Consider the following 24080-nt stretch of genomic DNA (forward strand, 5'->3'; position numbering starts at 1 on the left):
AGCTACTCACGTTCCTTTAACGATCGTTATGGGAGGGTAGGAACAAAATGTACAGAAGCAATCTGCTGCGACAGAAAAAGTTATCCCTTGAGGCGGCCAGCTGGGATATCCATGTCGCCCCCTCCTCCTCCCTCCAGGAACAGACAGAGACAGCAAGCGTCAGCCACCCTTTGCCCAGAGAGGACATGGAATAAAAGCTATTTGTCAACGCTTGAAGAGAGGCCCTGCCTGGCTGATCTTAGCAAAGGACGTTGGCTTTGCTTTGTCAGGGGAGCTGGCCACCTCCAGCACACGAGTGGCAGCCTGTCCTGGATTCCAGCTCCCCACACGGGCTGCCAGCCAGAGCGCAAGGGCAGGCCCTCCTGGTTCCAGGCCAACACTTGATCCTTGACCCAGCCGATTCAAACCCCTCTGCGGCATCCGTCCCGCGCCACGATTAAGCCGGCTCGCTATCGTGTCAGATCTTCCTTGGGGCTGTCTTATTACCAGGATTATTGACATGATAGAAGATGACAGCTCCTTCCCTGGAGGGGCAGGTCTATTACAGTCAGTTCTGTTCCAGGGCTAACAGAGAAGGTTGCGGACCCCCAGTTCCTCGAGGAATGCCGCCCGAATGCTGAAGCGGAGAAGAGTGGTGTATGGGCAGCCAGGGGCCTGGCAAGAATTTGTTTAAGTGATGCACGGATTATTCCTCCAGATAGGCTTCTTTTTTTAAAAAAAGAGAGAGAGAGCGCATTTGAGCTAATTGCTTAAGGCTTCAGCAATAAAAGTAGCTGAAGTGGAACATTTTAAGCTTTTTGCCCTTGCCAGATAATGCTTAAACGCGATCAGTCCTCGCCCTAATCCTGAAGAACCGTCGCTAATTTTTTAGCTCTATGCATCTGTCCCCGAGAAAGGAAATCGCGGCCACTGTTTTCCAGGACAGGGGGGTGAGGAGGGAGAGGGGGGGTCGCTATTCGTATTCAAACGCAGCCCTTCTGCGCTGGTGGTTTTTCACAACTGCAGAGCTCCGGAAGTCCAGGAACCCTCTGCAGTGCTGCTGAGTGAATCCGATCCCAAAGTCCCTCCTCACACATAGGCACAGGAAGGCAATTAAAAGGCCACAGCAGAGACGTGGGAAGGCAGGCCTCTCGGCGGCTCAACTTCCAAGCCGTCTTAAGAAGCCAAGTGCAAACCCCAAGGTTGCTGCTTTCGTACGCCTGTAAGCAGACCAGTAAGAAATAGCGCCAGGGCTGAGAGCTTCGGTTCTTGCTCCTACCCAATCTAGACAAGCCCCAGAGTTAAAGGCTCGTCTCTAGAGCCTGACGGAGATTTGGCCAAGCAGCGGGTGAGAGAGACGCCCTCCTCCGTCATGGGCACGCCTACCTCTTTGTCGCTGTAGGAGACGTTCCGTATCTCGTTCCAGGGAAAGGAGGTTTTGGGGGTCAGCCGGTTTTCCGGGTTGTATATGTGGAGGCCCAGGGCATCAACCCCCAGCAAGAGCTCCGACCCCTTCTTATTCTAAACGGGGAAAGACAAGCGGGGTGGAGAGAGAGAGAGAGAGAGAGAGAGAGAGAGAGAGAGAGAGAGCACTGCCATTTCCACTTCCACTTGGCACTGACCAGATCTGAAACACAGATCCCACCCAGCTCTGTCCAAATTTAGCCCAATGGAGGCATCAACCTGTTCAGAGCAGGAGGGTGTGTGTGTGTGTGTGTGTGTGTGTGTGTGTGTGTGAAAGAGAGAGAGAGTGTTTGTGTGTGTGTGTGAGAGAGAGAGAGAAAGAGAGTGTGTGTTTGTGTGAGTGTGTGATAGAGAGTGTTTGTGTGTGTGAGAGAGTGTGTGTGTGTGTGTGTGTGTGTGAGAGAGAGAGAGAGAGTGTGTGTTTGTGTGAGTGTGTGATAGAGAGTGTTTGTGTGTGTGAGAGAGTGTGTGTGTGTGTGTGTGTGTGTGAGAGAGAGAGAGAGAGTGTGTGTGTGAGAGAGGGGGGGAGAGAGAGTGTGAGTGTGAGAGTGTTTGTGTGAGTGTGAGAGAGAGAGTGTTTGTGTGAAAGAGAGACAGTGTGAGTGTGAGAGAGAGAGAGAGAGAGAGAGAGTGTGTGTGTGTGTGTGTGTTTGAGAGAGAGAGAGAGAAGGGATGTCTCCAGCCCCTCTGAGGCAGAGACCTGCAGTGGCTCTGATGCATCCGCCCCCCTCAGGCGACCTCTCCACAGCCCTTCCTGCTTGCAGGTGAAACGACAACAGGAAAGCTGCCAGCCCAGCAAACGTTCTGCACAGAAGACTCTCCTCTGCAATACGGAGACAAGTTCTAGCCACCGGCCTGCAGCACCACCCACCGCCCTGCTCCCCTCCTCTCTCTCTCTCTCTCTCTGTGAGAGCAAAGCAGAGCTGGGACCTTACCCGGATGCTGAAGTAGTTCACGCCGTACATCTCCAGGTCCTGGGCGATCTTCAGGTACTCCATTTCGGCTTCGTCCCTGTGCCATAAAGAGGGGGTGGGAAGTTCAGGAGGCGAAGGCGGCGGGTGCAAGACAGCGTGAGGAGGGGCTCCCTCAGCTTCAGCGGCCCACAACATACCAGAGGCAAGAATACCTCGAAGCATCAGGCCTTTACTGGCAAGCCAGGTCAACACACAGAGCTACCCGCGCAGATTCCAGCCTGCAGGTTTACTGCAGCTTAATGGCCATTTAAATGGATGCACAGCCACGGAAAGGGGGCCCAACGCACGTTGATTGCTCCCCATCAACAGCCCTGAAAGGAGCGTTCCGTCCTGAGAACCCTCCATGTCAGATCCGCAAGGGATTAGTCCAGAGTGCAAAGCAGCACACGAGCCAGCTGATGTGGCTGGCACCATCTGAGGGACGAATGCCCAGGGTGATTTTTTGGACAGGGTCTACACACCCAGAGATGGCCAAGAGGCGACAGCATTGAAAGACTGCCGGCTTTCAGCATCTCAGCATGCTTTTACTGTCCTGACCACTAGGCCTGCAGCGGGCAAATATGCAAGGGCGTTTTCAAAGCTTTTAACGTTTTAAAAACAGGAAAACTACTGTAAGATTTCGTCAGTGTTGTCCGAGGAACGGAAAGGAAAACTGTATGAATGTGCAAAAATGACTGCAGTTTCACACCCATGGTTTGAGAACTGGGGTTAAAGACGGGGCGATAGAACTCGGAAATTTGCAGGTGCAACAATGCTACCGCCTATGTCCCATCTCTACAGGGAAGCTAAGCATCGTGCTGAGCACTCATCGTGATGTTTAGATGATCCCAATAGATGGTATTGCACCAATAGATGGTATAGATCAGGCCTGCTCAACTTCGGCCCTCCTGCAGATGTTGGCCTACAATTCCCATAATCCCTGGCTATTGGCTACTGTGGCTGCGGATTATGGGAACTGTAGTCCAAAAACAGCTGGGGGGGCCTAAGTTGAGCAGCCCTGGTATAGATGCACCTAATGGCACAACGGGAAGTGACTTGACTAGCAAGCCGAAGGTTTGCCAGTTCGAATCCCTGCTGGTCGGTTTCCCAGACTATGGGAAACACCCATATTGGGCAGCAGTGATACAGAAAGATGCTGAAAGGCATCATCTCATACTTTGCAAGGGAGGAGGGCAATGGGAAACCCTTCCTGTATTCTACCAAAAACAACCACAGGGCTCTGTGGTTGTCACAAGTTGACGGCACACTTTACCTTCACCCTGAGGAGGGCCCTCCGCTGCAAGCCCCCGATGCCCCCCTCCGAAACGGCGTCTCGGCTCAGGGACTCACCTGGCTCTGCCCCGGTGCTGGCCGTACCAAGCAGTGATCCTTTCTTCCCACATTTCTGGGGTCATCTGGTACAAGTTTATTACCTGGGAGGAGAGACAACGGGGCCGCTTAGCTTCGCTCCCTTCAGCCCGGGCTTGTCTCAACAAGGACTAGTGTGGGTCTAGTGGCCAGAGTGAGGCCATGTTTGAAATCCCAGCTCCAACGGGAGGCAGGTTGACTCAGAAACAAGCTCCGCCGTCTGCAGTGGAGCCTACGGTGCGTGTTTAAGACTGGAGTCAAAGCAGCAGAGCTCTCTTTCCGCCACCCAGGAGCGACCGGTGGGAAGCGGGGAGGCGGCGGCAGGAGGCATCTTTAAGCACAAAGGAATAGGTGCTGATCTCCGCTCCGGCTGCGGCTGAAAGCTCCTCCTCGGAGCAGCTGCACGCTGCTAGGCACACCCTGCAGCTGCGGATCGGCTCCCCCACTCCCCAGGCTTCCGCAGAGCCCACCCCTCACCGGTGGCCAGGTGAGTGGAGGAGTTTGCAGCCGCAGCGGGAGCGGAGGTGAGCACCGATTCATCTGTGCTTGAAGGGGCCACTTGCCTGCCCACCCCCCGCCCCCTCGGCACCCAGACCGGCCTCTCCTGCAGCCACCGTTGCAGAGGAACCCCTGCTAACGAACCCCTGCGGCTTGTTGTAAACCGCCCTGAGCCATTTTTGGAAGGGCGGTATATAAATCAAGTCAAATCCAAAAATGAATGAATGAATGATCAGGCAAAGAGGCACCTTTTGAGCGTGGCAATTCTCTTCCTTGAGCAGGGGGAGAGCAGCTGGCCCTCTCCAACCCCAGCACAGCATCCCTCCGGTGGCTGTGGCAGGGGTCTGTCTTATGTTTCTTTTTTAGATGGTGAGCCCTTTGGGGACAGGGAGCCATCTTATTTAAATCAATCAATCAATCAGTCATAGATAGATAGATTTATTATTTTTCTATGTAAACCGCTTTGGATGCTTTGTTAAACAGCGGTATATACATATTTGTTGCTGCTGCTGCTGCTGCTGCTGCTGCTGTATACTGAGTCAGACCCTTGATCCATCAAGCTCAGTATGGTCTACACTGACTGGCAGCCGCTCTCCAAGGTGACAGGCAGGAGCCTTTCCCAGCCCTACCTGGAGATGCTGCCAGGGATGGAACTTGGGGCTTTCTGCAGGCAAAGCAGACATTTCACCACGGAGCTGAAGTGCTAAAACACTTGCAGGGGCAGTCAGGCGTGGTGTTTTAGAGACCTTCCCTCACGCAGCAATGAATCTTTGCATCAGAAAAAGTAGCAAGAGAAGCCATATTATTATGTTAATCAAATTATGTACAGTTACGTTCTCTGCCCAGTCAGACAAGAGCCTTGGGTTTCTTCTGCTCCTTCAGAAACCATGAAAAACTGTATCACAAGAGTAAACACACTAAAGCAGAGACATTACAGTGTCTGTTTACTTGTGTTTCTGTGAAGCAGCCCAGGGGTTCTGAAACTCGGGTCCCCAGATGTTGTTGGACTACAACTCCCATCATCTTCAGCCACAGCGGCAGAGGACGATGTGAGTTGTAATCCAACAACCTCTGGGGACCCAAGTTTCAGAACCCCTAGATTAGACTAAACATGGCCATTATAGTCACAAAACTGGAGACTCCTCTGGAAAGCCCTTTTGGGAAAGAGCCCATTCCCATCCCGTGATCTTGCATCGTGGGCACCCTCCGTGCAACTCCTCCTCTGACCGCCCAGGACAGCCAAGCGCAAACGCAACCCATTGAGCCAGCGCGATCTTTACCCGCTTTGGAAGCAGTTCCTCTTGGGCCAAGAAGCCGCGCTTGTGAACGCCGGGGTCGTAATCGCCATACTGCAAAGACACAGCCACGCCAGAGAGTTAGGACAAGAATCCCCACACGAGACATCGAACAAGGCGCTCCCCGGGGGAATCGCAGACAGTTGGAAGGGAGCACAGCCCAACCCCACGGCAGCATCCGCCTCAAACCCCTTCTAAGTGGCACAGAGGCACCTTTTTAACAGGGTGATTCTCTTCATTTCGCAGGGGGAGAGCAACTGGCCCTACCCATCCCCAGCACAGCAGCCCTCCAGTGACTGTTGCTGGTGTCTATCATATGTTTCTTTTTAGATTGTGAGCCCTTTGGGGACAGGGACAGACTTCATTCATTCATTCATTCATTCATTCATTCATTCATTCACTCATTCTCTATGTTGTTGTTGTTAAAGCAGGCCTGCCCAACATAAGGCAAAACAAGAGGCAAAATCTCAAGGTGCTATGAAGCATTTATCGGAGCCCAACGCTTTTCAGCCACAAGCGGCTTTCTGCAGGGGCAGCGCTGAAATGACGTTTTAAAATGCAGTCAAACCACTTCACCCAAAATACGTTGGGAATAAGATAAAAATGAAACCACCCATAACATACATCATACTCATGGCAACTTACATTTACAGCATCCCAAAGAGAAACTTGCTAACTCAACTGGGACTCATGGAAGAGTGCTGGGGGAAGATCCAGAAAATACCCACCAGGGGCCGGGGCAAGGGATTGAGAGCGGGCTACTCCTCCTCGGCTTCGCTAGCCACGGAAAACCCCACCCAGACCAAACAAAGGGAATCAGCATTGATTTCCACAAGGTTTGCATCTTGAGACCTGTGCACCGTTTGTATTTTTAGTAAATACAGCCAGCAGAACTGCAGGTTTATCCTCTGTGGACTAAACCTCATTTTGAGAGGGAGTGAGTGAGTGGGGGGGGTGTATATTGGATTCTGATGAAGCAGAGGGGTTGACCAGAGATCCCAGCTCCTCCAGGTTCTGCAACTGTGGCTCTGGACAAGTCCACAGGGCTTCAGCCACAAACCCCACGCAGTGGAGAAGCCAGAGAGTCCGCATGGATTGTGGAGAGTGACTCTGCGATGGGGAGCTCAGCAGGCAATGCTGGATGACGAGCTCGGGAGACCGATTCATTGCAGAGCAGAGGTCGGCTAGGTCAGGCCTGCTCCTGCTGCACCCACCACGTGAAAGTCCCTGAAGGTTTTGCCCTGCAGGGATCCCATCACAGCACCGGGAAAGGAGCCGTGGCTGACCCTGCCCGTCACTTCTTGGCTAAAGCGCCTCGTTAAAATGTTGACTATCTGGGGCTCGAACTGGTCGGTTGCCAGATTGGCTTTTTTAGAGCCAAATTTTGGGTGATGACCCGTTTGACCCACGAATAGACCCCTTAGGTTCTGGCAACCACGAGTCAGGTTTGTTGGGATGGCCAGCCTCACCCCAGCGCCCTGGGCCGGTGCAGAAGTGAGCAAAGGTGCATAGCAACAGACCGGCTCTTTTTAACCCCCTGTTTCTGGGTTGCCAAATCTCGTACAGATGCTAGGAGCCCAACCCTCTTCCTCTGCCCGGTCAAAAGGAGAATTATTATTATTATTATTTTTACATTTATATCCTGCTCTTCCTCCAAGGAGCCCATACTTGAGTACTACATACTTGAGTACTACATACTTGAGTTTCTTTTTCACAACAACCCTGCGAAGTAGGTGAGGCTGAGAGAGACGTGGCTGGCCCAGAGTCACCCAGCTAGTTTCATGGCTGAATGGGGATTTGAACTCGGGTCTCCCCGGTCCTAGTCCAGCACTCTAACCACTACACCACGATGCCTTCTGCCTCTCGTGTTTCAGGCTCCAGGGTCAAGTTCAAAGCACCCTCTGCTGGAAACCTTCCAAGTCCAGACTCGGGTACAGCCATCCATGACCCCCCTCCGGCACTGACAATGCGGTACAGCTGGCCTTGAGGTCGCCAGCATGAATTGCCCACTTTGCGAAGCAGGATCTGTCCTGGCTTACTTTTGGATGGGAGACTCCGTGTGGGAGCTGTAAGGTCTCCCCCTTAGGCAATGGGGCCATCGCTCAGTGGAAGAGCATCTGCCCGCTTGCATGCAGAAGCTCCCTGGTGGCAGCATCTCCAGGAGGGCTGGGAGGGACGACTGCCTAAAACCTTGGAGAGCCGCTGCCAGTCAGTGTAGACAGTACTGATGTGGAGGGATCAATGGCTTGACTCGGTAGAAGGCAGCTTCCTTTGTTCCTAGTCCACTAGGCTGACACCATGCATCTGAGCATGTAGTAGACTCTAGGGAAAGTCCTAAAAGGAATGACCGGGAATGCTCACTGAAAGGCACAAGGGCCATAGGAATGCCCAGAATTTCCAAATGGCAGTTCGGAAACTCAAGGCATTCCTTGGCCATTGGGAAGGAACCAATGCATTCCAATGGGCATTCCATGCCATTCATTTTAGGATCCCCTGACACTAGTCCACTGAAGGACTCAGATTCTTCCACCAGGTTCAGTCCCTGGAAGCATCTCCAGGTAGGGCAAGGAACATCCCCGGCCTGAAACCTTGGAGAGCTGCTGCCAGTCAGTGTAGACACAGGAACATAGGAAGCTGCCATATACTGAGTCAGACCATTGGTCTATCAAGCTCAGTATTGTCTTCACAGACTGACAGCAGCTTCTCCAAGGTTGCGGGCAGGAATCTCTCTCAGCCTGATCTTGGAGATGCTGCCGGGGAGGGAACGTGGAACCTTCTGCTCCTCCATCCCCTGAGGGGAATCGCTTACAGGGCTCACACATCAAGTCTCCCATTCATATGCAACCAGGGTGGACCCTGCTTAGCTAAGGGGACAAGTCATGCTTGCTCCCACCAGACCAGCACTCCTCTCAATAGTGAGCTAGATGGACCAAGGGTCTGACTCGGTATATGGCAGCTGCCTATGTTCCGATCATGGTGGCTTCTGTGGCATGGACGCTTGCCCGTTAAGAACTACCCCCAAAGAAGGACTTCACTGATGGCAGCCAAGCAAGCAAGCAGCCCACCATTTCAGCCCCGTTAATGCATTCGACCATCAACATGGAGAACTTTCCCTGTGAGTAAGATTTAAATGGGCAGCCGGGGATGCTTCCGACAGGAAACTGTCCAGCTGCCAAAAGCCCTTTTACCTAAATTGGGTCCCTAAATACCACCTCCATCAGACGGGCGCACCAACTCGTTATTCACTTCGGTTCGTACGATCCATCATTATGGGCCGATACCCTTCAAATGACAAGAAACCCGGCAAACGGCCGCTCTGGAAATTAAGAATTCAGGCTGGCCGCTCCTGTAAGACACAGTACAAAGGCCACCCCCAAGGGGGGGTGGGATGCGGGAGAGGGTGATTTACAAGCAACGTAGACCGGAAATATTCCGATTCGAGCTTGGCGATCAATGCGAGATGGCCTTGCCCAGTTATAAAAGGACATGATTCCCTTCAGCCATTAATCCCAGGACTATGTTCTCCAAGTGGACTTGGCTCAGATGGTGAAAGCAGCTCTCTCTCTCTCTTTTTTTAGCAAGAAAAGAACAACACAACGGGACACAACAAAGACAGGAGTCACTCTCAAGGCGTCTCTATTTCAAGGCTCGAGCAAAAAGAGAGAGAGAGAGAAAGCCCGTGTTCGGCATCCACAAGCTGCACAGGCAGCCTCATAGCAGCAAAGCCGTTCCTCGCCTTGCCCGAGACAAGGGGGGCTTCGAGGCGGAAGTGCCAAATTTGGAGATGGCACAGATGCAAAGGAAGTGACCCATCAGCAGCTGACTCAGACTACAAAGCAGGCAAGCAACGTCGGAGGAGCCAGACCTTGGAGGGGCTGGGCACCTGCTGCTCCCTCTCGGTTTCGAGGGGGAGTCTGGCTATTTTGGGTAGCCCAGCTGAAGCCAGAAGTGCATTGCTGGACAAAGGCGGGGTGGGGCGGGGTGGCGGTGAAATGGCCTCATTTCGGCCCACGCAAGACTAAGACTACTAAGCCTATATGGAGATCCAGGATGGGTAAGGCTGTGCGTTTTAAATAAAGGCATCTGTGCTAAGCAGAGTCCACCCTGGTTTGCATTTGAATGGGAGACTACAGGCGAGAACTGTTGATATTCTCCCCCCAAGGGATGGGGCCACGCTGGAAAGAGCACCTGCCTGCTTGCACGCAGAAGGTTCCCAGTTCCCTCCCTGGCAGCATCTCCAAGAGAGGGCTGAGAGAGATTCCTGCCTGCAGCCTTGGAGAAGCTGCTGCCAGTCTGGGTAGACAACACTGAGCTAGATGAACCAGTGGTCTGCCATGGTAGAAGGCAGCTTGCTACGTTAAGAACATAAGAAGAGCCCTGCTGGATCAGGCCCAAGGAGGTCCATCCAGTCCAGCATCCTGTCTCACACAGTGGCCCACCAGATGCCTGCGGGAAGCCCACAGGCAAGAGCTGAGGGCAGGCCCTCCTCTCTCCTGCTGTTGCTCCCCTGCAGCCTCTTCGGCTGGACGTGGCCTATAGCCTTCAGACAACACTGGGACCAGGGGTCACCCCATGAAACTGAAGGTCGGGAAGTTTAGGACCGACAGGAGGAAGGACTTTAACACACAGACCGCACAATTAATCTATGGAATTCCTTGCCATGGGATGTGGTGATGGCCACCAGCTTGGATGGCCTTAAAAGGGGCTGAGACAGATTCATGGAGGACAGGTCTATCAGTGGCTACTAGTCTGGTGGCTGTGGGCCACCTCCAGCCTCAGAGGCACGATGCCTCTCAATCCCAGTGGCAGGGGAGCCACAGCAGGAGAGAGGGCCTGCCCTCAGCTCTTGGCTGTGGGCTTCTCAGGGGCATCTGGTGGGCCACTATGGGAAACAGGATTCTGGACTAGATAGGCCCTGGGCTGGCTCTTATGAACTTGGGACCGTCTGGGGCTCGTCCACTGAGCTATGGCCCTATAATCTTACAGCACTCACATGTAGTCTCCCACCCAAAAGCAAACCAAGGCAGGCCCAGCTAAGCAAAGTGGACAAATCATGCTTCCTACCACAAGACCAGCTCCTCTCCCCAAAAGAGAGAGTGAGAGGGGACCACCACGATCCTTGGGGGGGCAACTGCCCTAGCATCACCTGCAGTGGCAACACATATAGCCCCCCATCAGGGGGAGCTGGTTCTTCTAGGCCTAGGAAGCTGCCATCCAGAGTCAGCCCCTTGGTCCATCCAGCTCTTTCCTGTCTACCCTGACTGGCAGTAGCTCTCAAGAATTCCACACCTTACCTGAAGGTGCCGCCAGGGGTTGAACCTGGAACCTTCTGCAAAGCAGATGCCAGTCTTCCTTACAAAGAATGCCTCCATGTAAGCGCTGCCTGCCTGTGAAGTTGGTAGCACACACTCCCAAAGCATTCACACACGGGGGCTACCACAAGCCCTAAGAACTTGTGAAGGGACTTCTGCAGCACTGATGAGCTTACAAACGCCAAATATGACCAAGAACAAAATTTTGACTTGCCCCAGGAGATGGGGAGAGAGCAAGGCCCTTTCCATCGGTCTGTCTGGTCCATCAGCCAGCCACCCTACCATTTTGAGGCATTCCTGGTTAGTTAGCACAGATAAGAGGTCTGGGCCTTCACGCTGCTGGGCCTTGAACTTGTTTATAGTTGAAACCAATTTGGTTAAGCAACAGGGAATTTTCTGTACCTTTATGCTTCTAATTTAACCAAAAAAAGGAACTTTTTTTTTTAAAGGTGACCTTTCCTTCTATTAGGACTCCCAAAAGACACTTTCACTGAGGGCTTCATGATAACCGAATTCAAATTTTCCTGACTGGTGAAAAGCCCAACGATTTTTTAAAAACAATCTTTAAGTCAATTGACAGCCTTACTTATGAATTTGGAGCACAGCTAACAAACACCATGATTGATCAAAAGCAAGCTGAGTGAGAAAGCGGGGATTCGGAAGCTATATTTTAAATAAAATCAAGATCATAAATATTTCAAGAGACGTTGGTTCAAGTAATCTGGCAAATTTAGGAAGGGGGGGGGAACCACACACACAGCTTTCCAATTAAATGAGATCTTTAAAAGTGTCAGGGAAACAGTTCTTCTTGAGCGAACACTGATTCATGTTTGTGTTTATACTTGTAGATTGTCTTCCTATCACTGAGACATCTGGTTTTCCCTGTACCATATAAATTTGTTTGCATTTATATTTGTGATACCAAAGTGCTATTAGTTTGGGAAATAAAAAATAAAGTGGGGGGGGGGGAAGAGCACCGGTTGCAGCAGAAGCCAAAAGGCAGCCAGAGACAAAGTCACTTACGCCGATGACTCACATTTTAAAGAAAAATTCCCTGTGTTTATTGCTTTGAGAAAGGCCATTTATCATGGCAACATTTGCTGCTTAAACACATGCGTGCAGTCAGTGCTCGAAAACGGCCGGGGTGGCCGAAAGACATGACAGGAAGGTTAAATCAGAGAATCTACAGCACAGGGAGCACTTACGGTATGGCGCTCACGACCTGCCATTTTTAGTTTGTTGGTGTGTTTTAACGGATATTTTAATCTGATTTTTACATGTTTTAACTGTTAAATTCTTGGTTTGTTCCATTTTGTTTGTTTGTTTTATGCTGTAAACCGTATAGAGACTTTGGTAGTGGGCAGCATACAAATCTATTAAAATAAACAAACAAACAAAAAATACTGTTTCTGAGAAACTTTTACTTACCCTTTTAGCCCTCACCCATAACTGAGCCAAAGCTTAAGTCTACGCAAACAAACAAATAAATGCACTGTATACTCCATCTTTCCATTTTAAAAAGAGAAATCCACAAGGCAGTGAACCCAAAAGAAAATATAAGAGACACAAAACGTTTCACGGCCACCAAGAAGCGTCAACGGCCGCTAGCCCAGAACAGGGGTTCCCAACCTCAGATCCCCCAATGGTGGGGTCCCCTAGGCTCCAATTCCCTTGGCCCACTGTGGCTGGGAAGAAGGGGAGTTTCCGCTCGACGCCATCTGGGACCAAAGGTTAGGAACCCCTAGCCGAGAGGGCTTTAGAAGGGGCTGTCATCAAGGGCACTCGCTGAGTGCAAAGCTGTAGCTCCTTCGGTTTGCAACCCCCTTCCGCTCGGGATCCACAAAATGTTGCAGTCAAAACCTTGGGTGCCCTGCAGAACAGAGAGAGCTTGCTCCCAGGAGCGCCTGCTGTGTCCTAGGTGGAATGAAACCGTCCTGAGCCATTTTTGGAAGGGCGGTATAGAAATGAATGCATGAATGTCGCCTTCGATTCGGGGCGGGAACGGTACCTGTGGAACCTTCAAGTTCCATCAGGCGGAGATTGACTCTGCGTCCTCCTCCTGAGTTAAAGAGAAGGAGGAGTCAGCCTCTCTCTGCCTGAAGGAACTTGAAGGTTCCACAGGTGCCGTTTCCCCCCCGGAATCGAAGGCGACTCTGGATTTAAGACGTCGCCCTTAAAATTACAGGTTCAATACAGCTTACATTGTATTGACCTGAAAGGAAGAGGACTCTGGGTTTGAGACAACCCCCTGATTTCTAACATTCAAGGACTTGGGGAAATCCTTGTTTTGGACTGAGGTCAATATCGTAATCTTCCTTTACTCCCGGGCAGGCCAGAAGGACCTGCTGGTTCGGGCTAGATAGCTTCTTCATTGTATTTGGTTACACAGGAAGCTGCCTTCTACCGAGTCAGACCCTTGGTCCATCTAGCTCAGGAATGTCTACACGGACTGGCAGCGGCTTCTCCAAGGATTTGGGCAGGAATCTCTCTCAGCCCGATCTTGGAGATAATGCCAGGGGGAGCACTTGGAACCTTGGAACCACGCGGTATAGAAATAGGCATAGTGGTAGTAATATTCAGAGTAGTGCACGCTGACTTGCAAGTAAGTCCTGCTCTTTCAATGGGACTTACTCCCATAAGAAGAGCCCTGCAGGATCAGGCCCAAGAAGGCCTATCTAGCCCAGCATCCTGTTTTGCACAGTGGCCCACCAGATGCCCCTGGGAAGCCGACTGGCAAGAACTGAGGGCCTGCCCTCTCTCCTGCTGTTACTCCCCTGCAACTGGGATTCAGAGGCATCCAGTCTTGGAAGCTGCCCAGAGCCTTTCCCATTGTACTGGTGTTTTGTTTTGTTTTTGCCAAGGACACCAGCCCTGAGAGGGGATCTTTGGCCTATCCAGCCCAACCTCCTGGACGCTTTGGGCAGGAGTGCTTACCACCAGCGAGCAGACTTATACAGCCCTGAACTGATCCCAGCATAGCCTTCCCAGGGATCCACAACCTTTTAACGAAGCCAGCCACGTGGCCAGGACATGAAATGAACAAGCACCAGCTCCCTCGCAAGGGGGGAAAAACAACAACACTTTATGTAACCATTTGCTGCTAAACACACACAGGAGCGGCCGTTTCCAAACTCAACTGGCAGGGCAGATGCTCCGCCAAGGTGTGCTTTGCCAATTAGAAACTGATCCACACACCACCTGCTTGAGAACATAAAGCAGAGACGGCAACCACACTGCGCACCCCTGCAGTCGAAAAGCGGGGAGAGGGGGCATGTTCCAACAGAAGACCCTCCTTTGCAAACGCTTATTAAGGGACTCATCGGCTGGTCAGTCCACCAAACAAAGACTGCAGGGTTTCATTTAGGGCGAAAGAGGCATTAGTCACCGTTCACAAGAGCCACAAAGAACACAGCTCATTAAAAATAATCACTGATCAATATTTCTGACTCAAGCATCACACCTGGCTGTTTGCTTTGTCTGAACAAAGGCGAGATGATGCAAGAAGCAGGGTGAGAGGGAGGAGAGCTGGTCTGGTGGCAGCAAGCATGGATTGTCCCCCTTGGCTAAGCAGGGTCTGCCCTGGTTTGCATTTGAATGGGAGACTACATGTGTGAGCACAGCGAGATATTCCCTTTAGGGGGTGGGGACACACACACACACACACACACACACACACACACACAGCTGAAGGTTTGTGGCATGTGTTTAGAAAGGTGGGGAACCCCCACTCTACAAGAAAGCACATCTATGGAAAGTCTCACCATCAAACCAGAGGTGGTCATCATCAGATACTGGACAAGGAAGGGGAAAGGAAGCCAAGCTATATAGACCAACTCTGGTGAAAAGGGAGAGCGTCGCCATGATGGACTTCTTGCCCTTACCTTGGCTTGGACTGCATAGGAGGCCAGCAGGACAGACGCCTCAGGGGGGCAGTACACCTGCTCATCCAAGATCTGCTTCTTCACCTGGAGCCAGCAGCAAGGGAGAAAGGACTCTGCTCAGTACAGGAAGCCCATCAGAGGCACCCCAGGTTTGCTCTAGTGGCAGCTCCCACTTCCAACTTCCGTTTTCAGTGCTCCTAGACCAGGACTGCTGAGCCTCCTGCAGATGCTGGACTACAACTCTCATCACCCCTGGCTATCAGCCACTGTGGCTGAGGATTATGGGAGTTGTAGTCCATAAACAGCTGGGGCAGGGGGCAAAGTTGAGCAGGCCTGTTCTAGATCCTGGGGCCCTGAAGGTTCAGGGCCCGGGGATCCGGCAGGACCCACCTCAGTAATTCAGCACCACCCTGACGCAATGATTAGGAGGCTGCATTCTTACATTAAAGTGAGTGAAGCATATGGGCAAACATTACAGGCAGCGTCAAAACAGCAGTAGCAATAATAATTAAAACAGCCGTGAAAGTAAAGGAGCTTTATCCAAGAAGCACAAGGCAAAGTGCTTTTACACTTTTTACAAAGTGCTTTTGCCGAAAGAGCTATCCCTTGGAATGTACAGGCTCCTGAGCCTTATTAGAAAATCAATCTCTGGCATCCGGCATTTCACACCAAATTACCAAAGTCTTAATTCTGCTTCAACACGGTCTTAGTTGGCTGTACTTGTCACAAATATATAAGAACTAGCAGGCGAGAGCAGCTGATACCCAGGCAAGTCGTTTTGTGTAAATTACAGTGAGAAGAGAGTTGAAGCAAGTAAATATAAAGCACAGAATTTTGTGGTTGCAAAGGAAACTAGAAGAACCGTTTTAAATGTGTAGGATTTCCGCTTCAAAAGTTACTCTTTTTATTGCATAATTTACCATACATAGTTAATTTGAAATCACAGTAAATCTGAATCTGAGAAAGATCTTCTGTTTCCCTTGGGCATGAAGTTATTTTGGAATTATTGCTCTAATTACTATGTTAAAAAAAAATCTGAGAACAATAACAGAATATTATCATTATCTTCAGCATTTCTGCTTTTAAAAAATACAGAAAATATTGTTTGTTCCCCACCTCAGCCCCCAGCATATTCTGGTGTTTAAAAAGTGACAGGATGGTTTATGCAAAATTTGGGATCTGTAGGTAATCACAACGCAGGACTTCATTTTACACAAACAAAAGCTTCAAAACAGAAAATCAGGGTGCGCTTTGATCTCATTTCTGAGCACTCCAAGACCCGGAAGTGGCAGAGCTTTGTTCCTGCAGTCCCACCAGCTTGAGGGGAGATCCGCTCACGTGTGGAACGCATCAGCAAACCAGAGACTTGTGGGTAGTCTCCAAACCCTCTTGAAGTGCAGAGCAATACTCTGAAATATGCAGCTTGGGAAATACGGAAATAAACCTTATGGAGACAAGCTCTCCCAGACAGCACCAGCAATAAGGTTCACGCAGAGAACCGGTTCGAACCGGTTCGGGCGGAGATTCATGTTCCTGGCTGCTCTTGGAAATGCCCCTCCCCTGAGCCTGACAAGGCAACAGAACTCTCACGGTTCAACATCTAACCAAAGCGGGACTCTGACTTGCTCTGTGCTGAAATTTCATCCTCTCTTTTGAAGACGCATGCCCAAAATTTTAAGTGCAAAAAAAAAAAAAAAAAAAAAAGTCTCATTTTCAGCCTTTATCTTGGACTATCTGCCCAATTTCAGCCTTCTGGCCCTGTACCTTTGACATGTAAAAGGAAGCATCCTGAGTCCCCCCTTTTTGAGTTTTTCGGCTAATCAAAGGCCTTGGGTTACCCATGTACCAAATTCCAAGGTGGTTCCCAACCTCGGGCCCCCAGATGCTGCTGGACTACAACTCCCAGAGCCCCCTTGTGGCTAGGTACAATGGGAGTTGTAGTCCATCAACATCTGGAGATTCGAGGGTGGGAACCCCAGAGCTAGCGTATTTGTTTACTTCTTTATTATTTATTTATTTGTCATTTTTCTATACCACCTGATATAGAAATCTCCAGACAGTGTAGAAGTTAAAACATAATATAAAAGCAATATATAACAGTTTAAAAATTCGTAAATCAAAGATAAAACCAGTCACAGTAAGAAAAAAGCATATTAAAATTTAAATTTCCATTAAAAGCCTGGGAAAACAGGTACATCTTGAGGTTTTTCCTAAAAGCAAACAGAGAAGGAGACTCTCATTTCAGCGGGGAGTATATTCCAGAGCCCCTTATTTATTTATTACATTTATAAACTGCCCCATCCAAAGGCTCTGGGCGGTGTACAAGAAATTTAAAAAGACATAAAAACACACACCATTGAAAACACAGTGCTAAAAACAATATAAAAACAATTCAAAACCATTTAAAACTAATCAAAATACTTTAAAAAACAATTTAAAAACCTTGGAAGGCCAGACCAAACAAGTAAGTCTTTAGGGCTCTCTTAAAGGCCAAGAGCGAGCCGAAACTGTGGAGATCTGCCGGAAGTGCATTCCCTAGGCCAGGAGCAGCTGCAGAAAAGGCCCAGTTCTGAGTCGCCACCAGACATACTGGTGGCGACTCAGACATACTGGTAACTGGAGACGGACCTCTCCAGATGACCTCAGCGAGCGATGGGGATCATACCAAAGAAGGCGCTCTCTAAGGTAGCCATTCAGGGCTTTAAAGGTAATAAACAGCACTTTGTATTTCGCCCCATAAACATATTGGCAGCCAATGCAACTGTTTGAGAACAGGTATAATGTGGTCTCTCCGGGTTAGCCCAGAGACCAGTCTGGCTGCCGCATTTTGAACTAACTGAAGTTTCCGAACAACGTACAAAGGCAGCCCCATGTAGAGTGCATTGCAGTAGTCGAGCCTGGAGATTACCAGCTGATGCACCACTGTTTTGAGGTCGTCCTCTTCAGGGAATGGACGCAGCTGTTGAATCAGTCAAACGTGACAGAAAGTGCTCCTGGCCATAGCCTCCACCTGGGATACCAGAGTGAGGCCTGGATCCAAGAGCACTCCCAAGCTGCGTACCTGTTCTTTCTGGGGGAGTGCGGCAGAGAGGCATCCACTGACTCAGCCCCACCCAGTGATCTCTGACTGAAGCTGGCCTACTGTCCAATGGGATCTACAGCTGCGCGGGACAGCCCCCCTGCGGAACCCAGCGCCTAGATGGGAGACCCAGCTATGCCACCTTTGGGGACGGGGCCGTAGCTCAGGGGTCGAGCACCTGCTTCTCACGCGGAAGGTCCCAGGCTCACTCCCTGGCAGCATCTCCAGGTAGGGCTGGGAGAGACCCCTGCCTGCAGCCTTGCAGAGTTGCTGCCAGTCAGAGTGGTCAGTCCTGAACTAGGTGGGCCAGTGGTTTGACTCGGGAGAGGGCAGCTTCCTCTGTCCCTGGGTCGGCCTCCCTGGTTCAAGCCCAGGAATCCCACAGGGATGCAGGCTACGCTTTTGACAAAGGCTGGGAGAATCTTGGTTCTGTTGCCAAGCGATGCGTTTCACATGCTGAGCCTTCCGTTGCCACCCAGCACCTCCGAGAGGTACAACCGCAGCCACCTCGAGGGGTCTGGAAAAGACAAACTTCGGCTCCAGCCAGTACTCCTGTAACAGGGATTCTTGGATGTCGTTGACTACAACACCCAGCATCCCCAGCTGCAATGGCCTCTGGCAAAGGATTATGGGGGTGGTAGCCAACCACATCTGGGAGTCCCTGTGAGCGGGAACACTGGTTGCCCCTTGGCCGCACACTCCCTTGCCCGCTGAGCTTCCCTGGTGCTGAAGCGCTGGAGGTCCCCGTGCGCACACGTACCTGAAGAAAGAACAGGTGCTGGGTGATCTCCTGCACCAGCTCCTCCTCTGCGTTCTCGGGGTAGAATTTGGCCAGGAAGTAGAACATCACGGGCTCTTCCTTCGGGACATCGTGGTCCAGGACCTGCAGGGCGAGATCTCCATTGAATCTCTTCACAGACTCACCTCTCTCTCTCCCTGCTCATCTCCCCGATCTGGCCTGCTGAAAACCGGGTGGCCAAAGGCGGCGGCGGCAGCAGCCCAACGCAGAGGCCGCTGCGGCTGGCACTTGCTGCCCACAGCCGTTCGCTTTCCTCCCTGCCGTGCCTGGATTTCCAACAGGCTCTTTCGAACCCAGGTCATTCTTGCTATGACGACTTGGGAGCCAACTCACCCGCATGGGAGGGCGGCCAGTCTCTTAGGACAGAGGTTGCATGGAAGGGGATTCCAAGAAGCAGGAATGGGGTGCTGAGCTCTGTTGCCAGATTTGGCTTTTTTTTAAAGCCAAATTTTGGGTTACGGCCCATTTGACTCACGAGTATACCCCTGAGGTTCTGGCCACCCTGGCTGCTGAGCCAGGCATCTACCAATCCACCTGCCAGCTTGCCAGTGGCGAGCACCCCCAGCCCTCTGGCCAGCTGGCACTACTACTACTACTACTACTACTACTACTACTACTACTACTACTACTGGCACCACCCAGATCTCCTCCTCCCCAGAGGCCTCCTTTCCACGGCCATTGATGAAAAGGTAAGGGGTGGCAGGAATCCTTCCTGGGCAGCAGGAGATCAGGGCTCCCCGTTTCTCTCCATCTCCCAGAAGAGCGGCTTCTCTCCTGAGCCCTCTCTGCCTGGGGACCAGAAAAGGATCCGAGGGGAGAGCGGGGAGTGGCGGTGACCGCAAATCAAGGCCGGCTAGTGAGCTAAGCCGACAGTGGTGGATCTTTTCCCCACCTGTCACTTTGGCCCGCTCAACCAGCTCGCACGCACGCTGGCTCACTCTCGCACTCCAAGCGGTGTTTCTCCCAGTCCAGACGCCGGCCCGAAGGACCACGGCTGGGGAGAGGAGCTACAGGAACACATCCAGGGGGAGGAAGAGCCCAGGACCGGGTTTTAAGGAAGGAGAGCTGGTCTGGTGGTCGCAAGCATGACTTGTCCCCATCGCTAAGCAGGGTCTGCCCTGGTTTGAATATGAATGGGAGACTTAATGTGTGAGCACTGGAAGATCTTCCCCTCAGGGGATGGGGTGGCTCTGGGAAGAGCATCTAGGCTCCAAGTTCCCTCCCTGGCAGCATCTCCAAGGTAGGGCTGAGAGAGATTCCTGCCTGCAACCTTGGAGAAGCCGCTGCCAGTCTGGGTAGACAATACTGAGCTAGATAGACCAATGGTCTGACTCAGTATATGGCAGCTTCCTATGTTCCTACGTTCCTATGACCCCTTTCCTGTTGTGATGCTGGACACCGACCCAGACGGAGAGGGTCTAGCTGACTGGGAGAGTCAGTGGCCAGACTGGCCCGGACATGAAGCTCAAATGAGAAGGAGTCAGCCTTGTGGCAGCGAGCATGCCTGGTCCCCTTTGCTAAGCAGAGTCCCCTTGGGTTTGCATCTGGAAGGCCGAGTAAATAGGAGCGCTGTGATATATTCCCCTTCGGGGATGGGGCTGCAGCTCAGTGGAAGAGCAGCTGGGTCCCAGGTTCACTCCTGGCATCTCCAGGCAGGCCTCGGAGAGGCCCCTGCCTGCAGCCTTGGAGAGCCGCTGCCAGTCAGTGCAGACAACCCTGAGTTAGATGGACCAGTGGTCTGACTCAGTATAGGGCCGCTTCCTCTGTTACTAGAAATCCCAGAATGAGATGTTACAGAGGAGCCAGGCTCCTCCTGGTGCTCTACAGGGCCCACTTGCCAACGCAGAGAGCACGCCGGGCGAGAAGCCATGGAAAGGGGAGCGGGGGACAGGTCCCAGGACAGAGGGCGGCCCCTCTGAGGCTCCCCACTCCTCAGCAAGGGGGCAGAGCCTGAAGAGCAACCACTGACTGCTCCCAGCGACCTGTCCAGGGTCCTGAAGTGACTTCTGGCTCCGCGTGTTCCTGCCCTGGCCGTCCGTTTCCAGCTCCTGCCCAACATGCTTCTTCCTCTGTACTCCTCAGTGGTGGGGAACAGCTCTCACCTGCTGCCGCGCCTCCCCTCCCTCCCTCCCACCCACCCACCTCCGCTTTGCAGCCGGCCTGCATTGCCACACACCAGTTCCACCACTGCAGTGACGCGTTCCTTCCACAGCACAGGACAGACCCGACCCGGATCTGGCCGTGGCCCAACTCTGCAGCTCGCAGAACGGAAGCAAAGTCCGACTCCAGCCTCTGATCTCTTTTTCTTCCAGGGATATTTTAAAACCCAGCCACCAAACGGAGGCTCTCTCGCCCACCCCCGCGGTACAGGCTCGCTCTCCGCTGCCGGAGCTCGGCTGCTTTCTAAACGCTGGACCCAGAGCGCCATTAACTCTTCTTCCAGAGAAGCTGCTGAACCACCTGCAAGTTCGGCGGGTTGGGGACCATCCCGGAGAACCACTAGAAAACGTTCCTCCCCCTCATCTCGGTAGAGTCTCCCTCTGAATTCCCTGGCACTTCAGCTATTGAGAGTCCAGCTAGTTGGAAAATTGCAGGGGGCGGCTTTGTGGGTCAGCAGCAAGACACACGCCTGGCTTAGCAGCGGATTGCTGACTTCAAGAGATTTGTTGCCGGCTACAGCAAGCCGAGTCAGTCAAGGCACCAGCATCAGTGCTCAAGGAACGGTGCTCTGCGTGGACACTCTACTATGGGGATTCTCCGCCTTGGGTCCCCAGATGTTGTAGGACTACAACATCCATCATCCCCACTGTGGCAGGGGATGACAGCCAGTCCAACAAGATCTGGGGGCCCAAGCCTGGGAACCCTTGCTCTCTCTCTCTCTCTCTCTCACACACACACACACACACAGAGAAGTACCTCGTTATCCCTGGATCTAGCACCCGCGTTTTTGCATATCCGTGGCCGGGGAATTGATACTTGACCTCAGCATACAGGGAGAGGGGTGAAAAAAGGGGTTAAATTCACATATCTGTGGGTGGAGGGTGGCCGGAAGTGACCTTGAAGGTCATTTCCGGGAGCCATTTTGTGGCTCTTTCTGTTTAAAAAACCCCTCCCCCCTGCAAAAAATCACAGAATAATGGCGAGATTTGGATGCCGGGGGGGGGGGGGCATTGCTGGAGGCCTCTGGAGCACAGTAGAGCACTTGACTTTTTTTATTTTTTATTTTGCTGTTTTCTAGAAGACTTTCAGGCATCCAGGAACCAACCCCACAATCACATAGACTTCAATTCACGGTTTCAATATCCACAGAAATTGCGGAGGACGGAACCCCCACAAATACCAAGTTCCACTTGTATTATTAGGAGGTGAGGCCCTTCATTGACCAGGCAAAGTCATTTTGTGAAGATTACACTGATCCAATAGGTTACAGCACTTGATCTTAGCCAAAAGGCCGAGAAGTGACCATTTGATAGCTTAAAGCAATTAAATACACGTCATATAATTTTTTTGAACAACGTTCTGGCAAAAGGGAAATAAAAGAACAGTTTTGAATGTGTAGGCTTTCAACTTCAAAGACAATTTATTTTATTAAATAATAACCATATATGGTAAATTTGAATCTGAGAAAGATCTTCTGCTTCTCTTGGGCACGATGTCGTTCTGGAATTACTGATCTGATTATTGAGTGTTAAAAATCTGTTGACAACCATCACAGTTCAGACATGATTATTATATTCAGAATTCCTTCTAAACACACACACACACACACACACACACACACACTCACAATTAAACCACTTCCCCCAGACAAAAGCACCCACCACCACCAATCTAGAAAGAGCAATTGCTTCCTGGTGATGTTGTGGTGGTGGTGGTGGTGGTTATTAATTCAATTTCTATACCACTCTTCCAAAAATGGCTCAGGGCAGTTTACATAGAAAAATAAATAAATGTTAACACCCGGAACACCTACCCTGCCCAGTAGGGTGGCATATGGCCAAACTCCAGACAGCGTTCCCTCTAACAAGGATTCCCAGATACTGTTGACTACAACTCCCAGCATTGCCAGCTGCTATAGCCTTTGCTTGGGGATTATGGGAGTTGTAGTCAACAACACCTGAGAATCCCTGTTAGAGGAAACGCTGACTCCAGGCCTACTAAGGAGTAACTTCCATTGAACTCAGCGGGACTGACTTCCAAGTAAACATGAACAGGATTGGGTTGCACAATTGTCCAAGGATGAGCATACAGTATATTTCCTCTTGAGCAGGAAGCTTTTGCACAGTTAAAAGCCAAGACAAGTCACTCTGTGGTAACTTGTGCTGCATTTGGACGCGTCAAATAAAACATTTTGCTTTTTAAATCATACATGATTTTGTTTGAGAGCCTGGTGAGGCAAGGATGAATCTTTAAAGGGGATCTCAATTTAATGGCCATCTAAAATCAATTCTGTATACCTCCTGTAACTCAAGTATATTAATTATGAAACTGGAAATACAAATCATGCAAGCTGTTAAAAGATGCACACAGTTTAACATCTGAAACACAAAGCAGGAGTCATACACACGCATAAATACAGGGAATGAATTTTGTTGGAGAGACAACAAAATTCAGCGACCATCACTAATTCAAAAGGTATCAAACATGGAAGTGCGGTGGGAGACCACAGTAATTCATGCTATGTTGTCGTAGGTATGGATATTTCAAGCTGGACGCCATTTCACAAGGTGATAATTCAAGATGGCCGCTATTTCACACTAGCTGACCAGATTTATTCAGGCACTGCTGCCCACAAAGCGATACACCTTTGTTTCACATTGAGAGCTAAACGTAAAGATTCTGTGTTTTATGCTCACAGCTATACAGAATAGCCTGAAGGAGAAGATTATTAAGCCGTGATTTGGGCAACTGGAACTCCAAGGCCAATATGGTCTTTCACAGGTTCCCACTTTGGTCAGTATGAGAACTGAACCCTCCAAAAAGGCACATAAAACAAACCCCAAATAAATCTAGGTCAAAGTAGAACTTCTGAATCAGGACACATTATGGGGCGGAGGGAACCCCCAAAGGCACCCAAACCACCCCTCCAATAAAATGTACCCCAAAGTGGGCCTGATGCAGTTTTAATTATATTGAAACTAGAAAGGCCCTGCCTCTGTGGTACGTGGGAAAGCTCTTGTATTCGTTGGAGGCTTTCGCACCAGAGGAGAACAAGCCAGACAGGGCCCCATACAGCTGCTGCATTGCAGACGAGGGGATTTCAACGTAAGCGTCCGCCTGAGTCTTATGTCTGACATTCAGACCTCTCTGAAGGCACTCCTGGAACTGCCGGACAGGGGACTTCAACACTCTTGGCAGCCTCAGGTGAATTCTACCCTTGCGGAGTCTGTTCTTCCTGCCATGGAAGGCTCAAAGCACTTTGGGTGGGGCTCCCATCCTGGCACGGACGAGG

The 24080-nt window shown here is 51.1% G+C and overlaps 1 protein-coding gene across 9 annotated transcripts in view; it reads right to left on the bottom strand.

Moving 5' to 3' along the window:
- The window catches only part of NF2 (NF2, moesin-ezrin-radixin like (MERLIN) tumor suppressor), a 90025-nt gene that overhangs the window by 47969 nt on the left and 17976 nt on the right, over positions 1-24080 (bottom strand). For all 9 annotated transcript variants that reach the window (XM_053279971.1, XM_053279972.1, XM_053279969.1 and 6 more), the window contains 6 exons: positions 18590-18712; positions 14751-14834; positions 5543-5611; positions 3747-3829; positions 2379-2454; positions 1366-1500 (listed from right to left, as the gene is read on the bottom strand). In XM_053279971.1, coding sequence (XP_053135946.1) covers positions 1366-1500; positions 2379-2454; positions 3747-3829; positions 5543-5611; positions 14751-14834; positions 18590-18712 — 570 coding nt within the window. The remainder of the gene's footprint in view (positions 1-1365; positions 1501-2378; positions 2455-3746; positions 3830-5542; positions 5612-14750; positions 14835-18589; positions 18713-24080) is intronic.

The sequence above is a fragment of the Hemicordylus capensis genome, chromosome 15 (genome assembly GCF_027244095.1).
Source record: "Hemicordylus capensis ecotype Gifberg chromosome 15, rHemCap1.1.pri, whole genome shotgun sequence".
NCBI classification, from domain to species: domain Eukaryota; kingdom Metazoa; phylum Chordata; class Lepidosauria; order Squamata; family Cordylidae; genus Hemicordylus; species Hemicordylus capensis.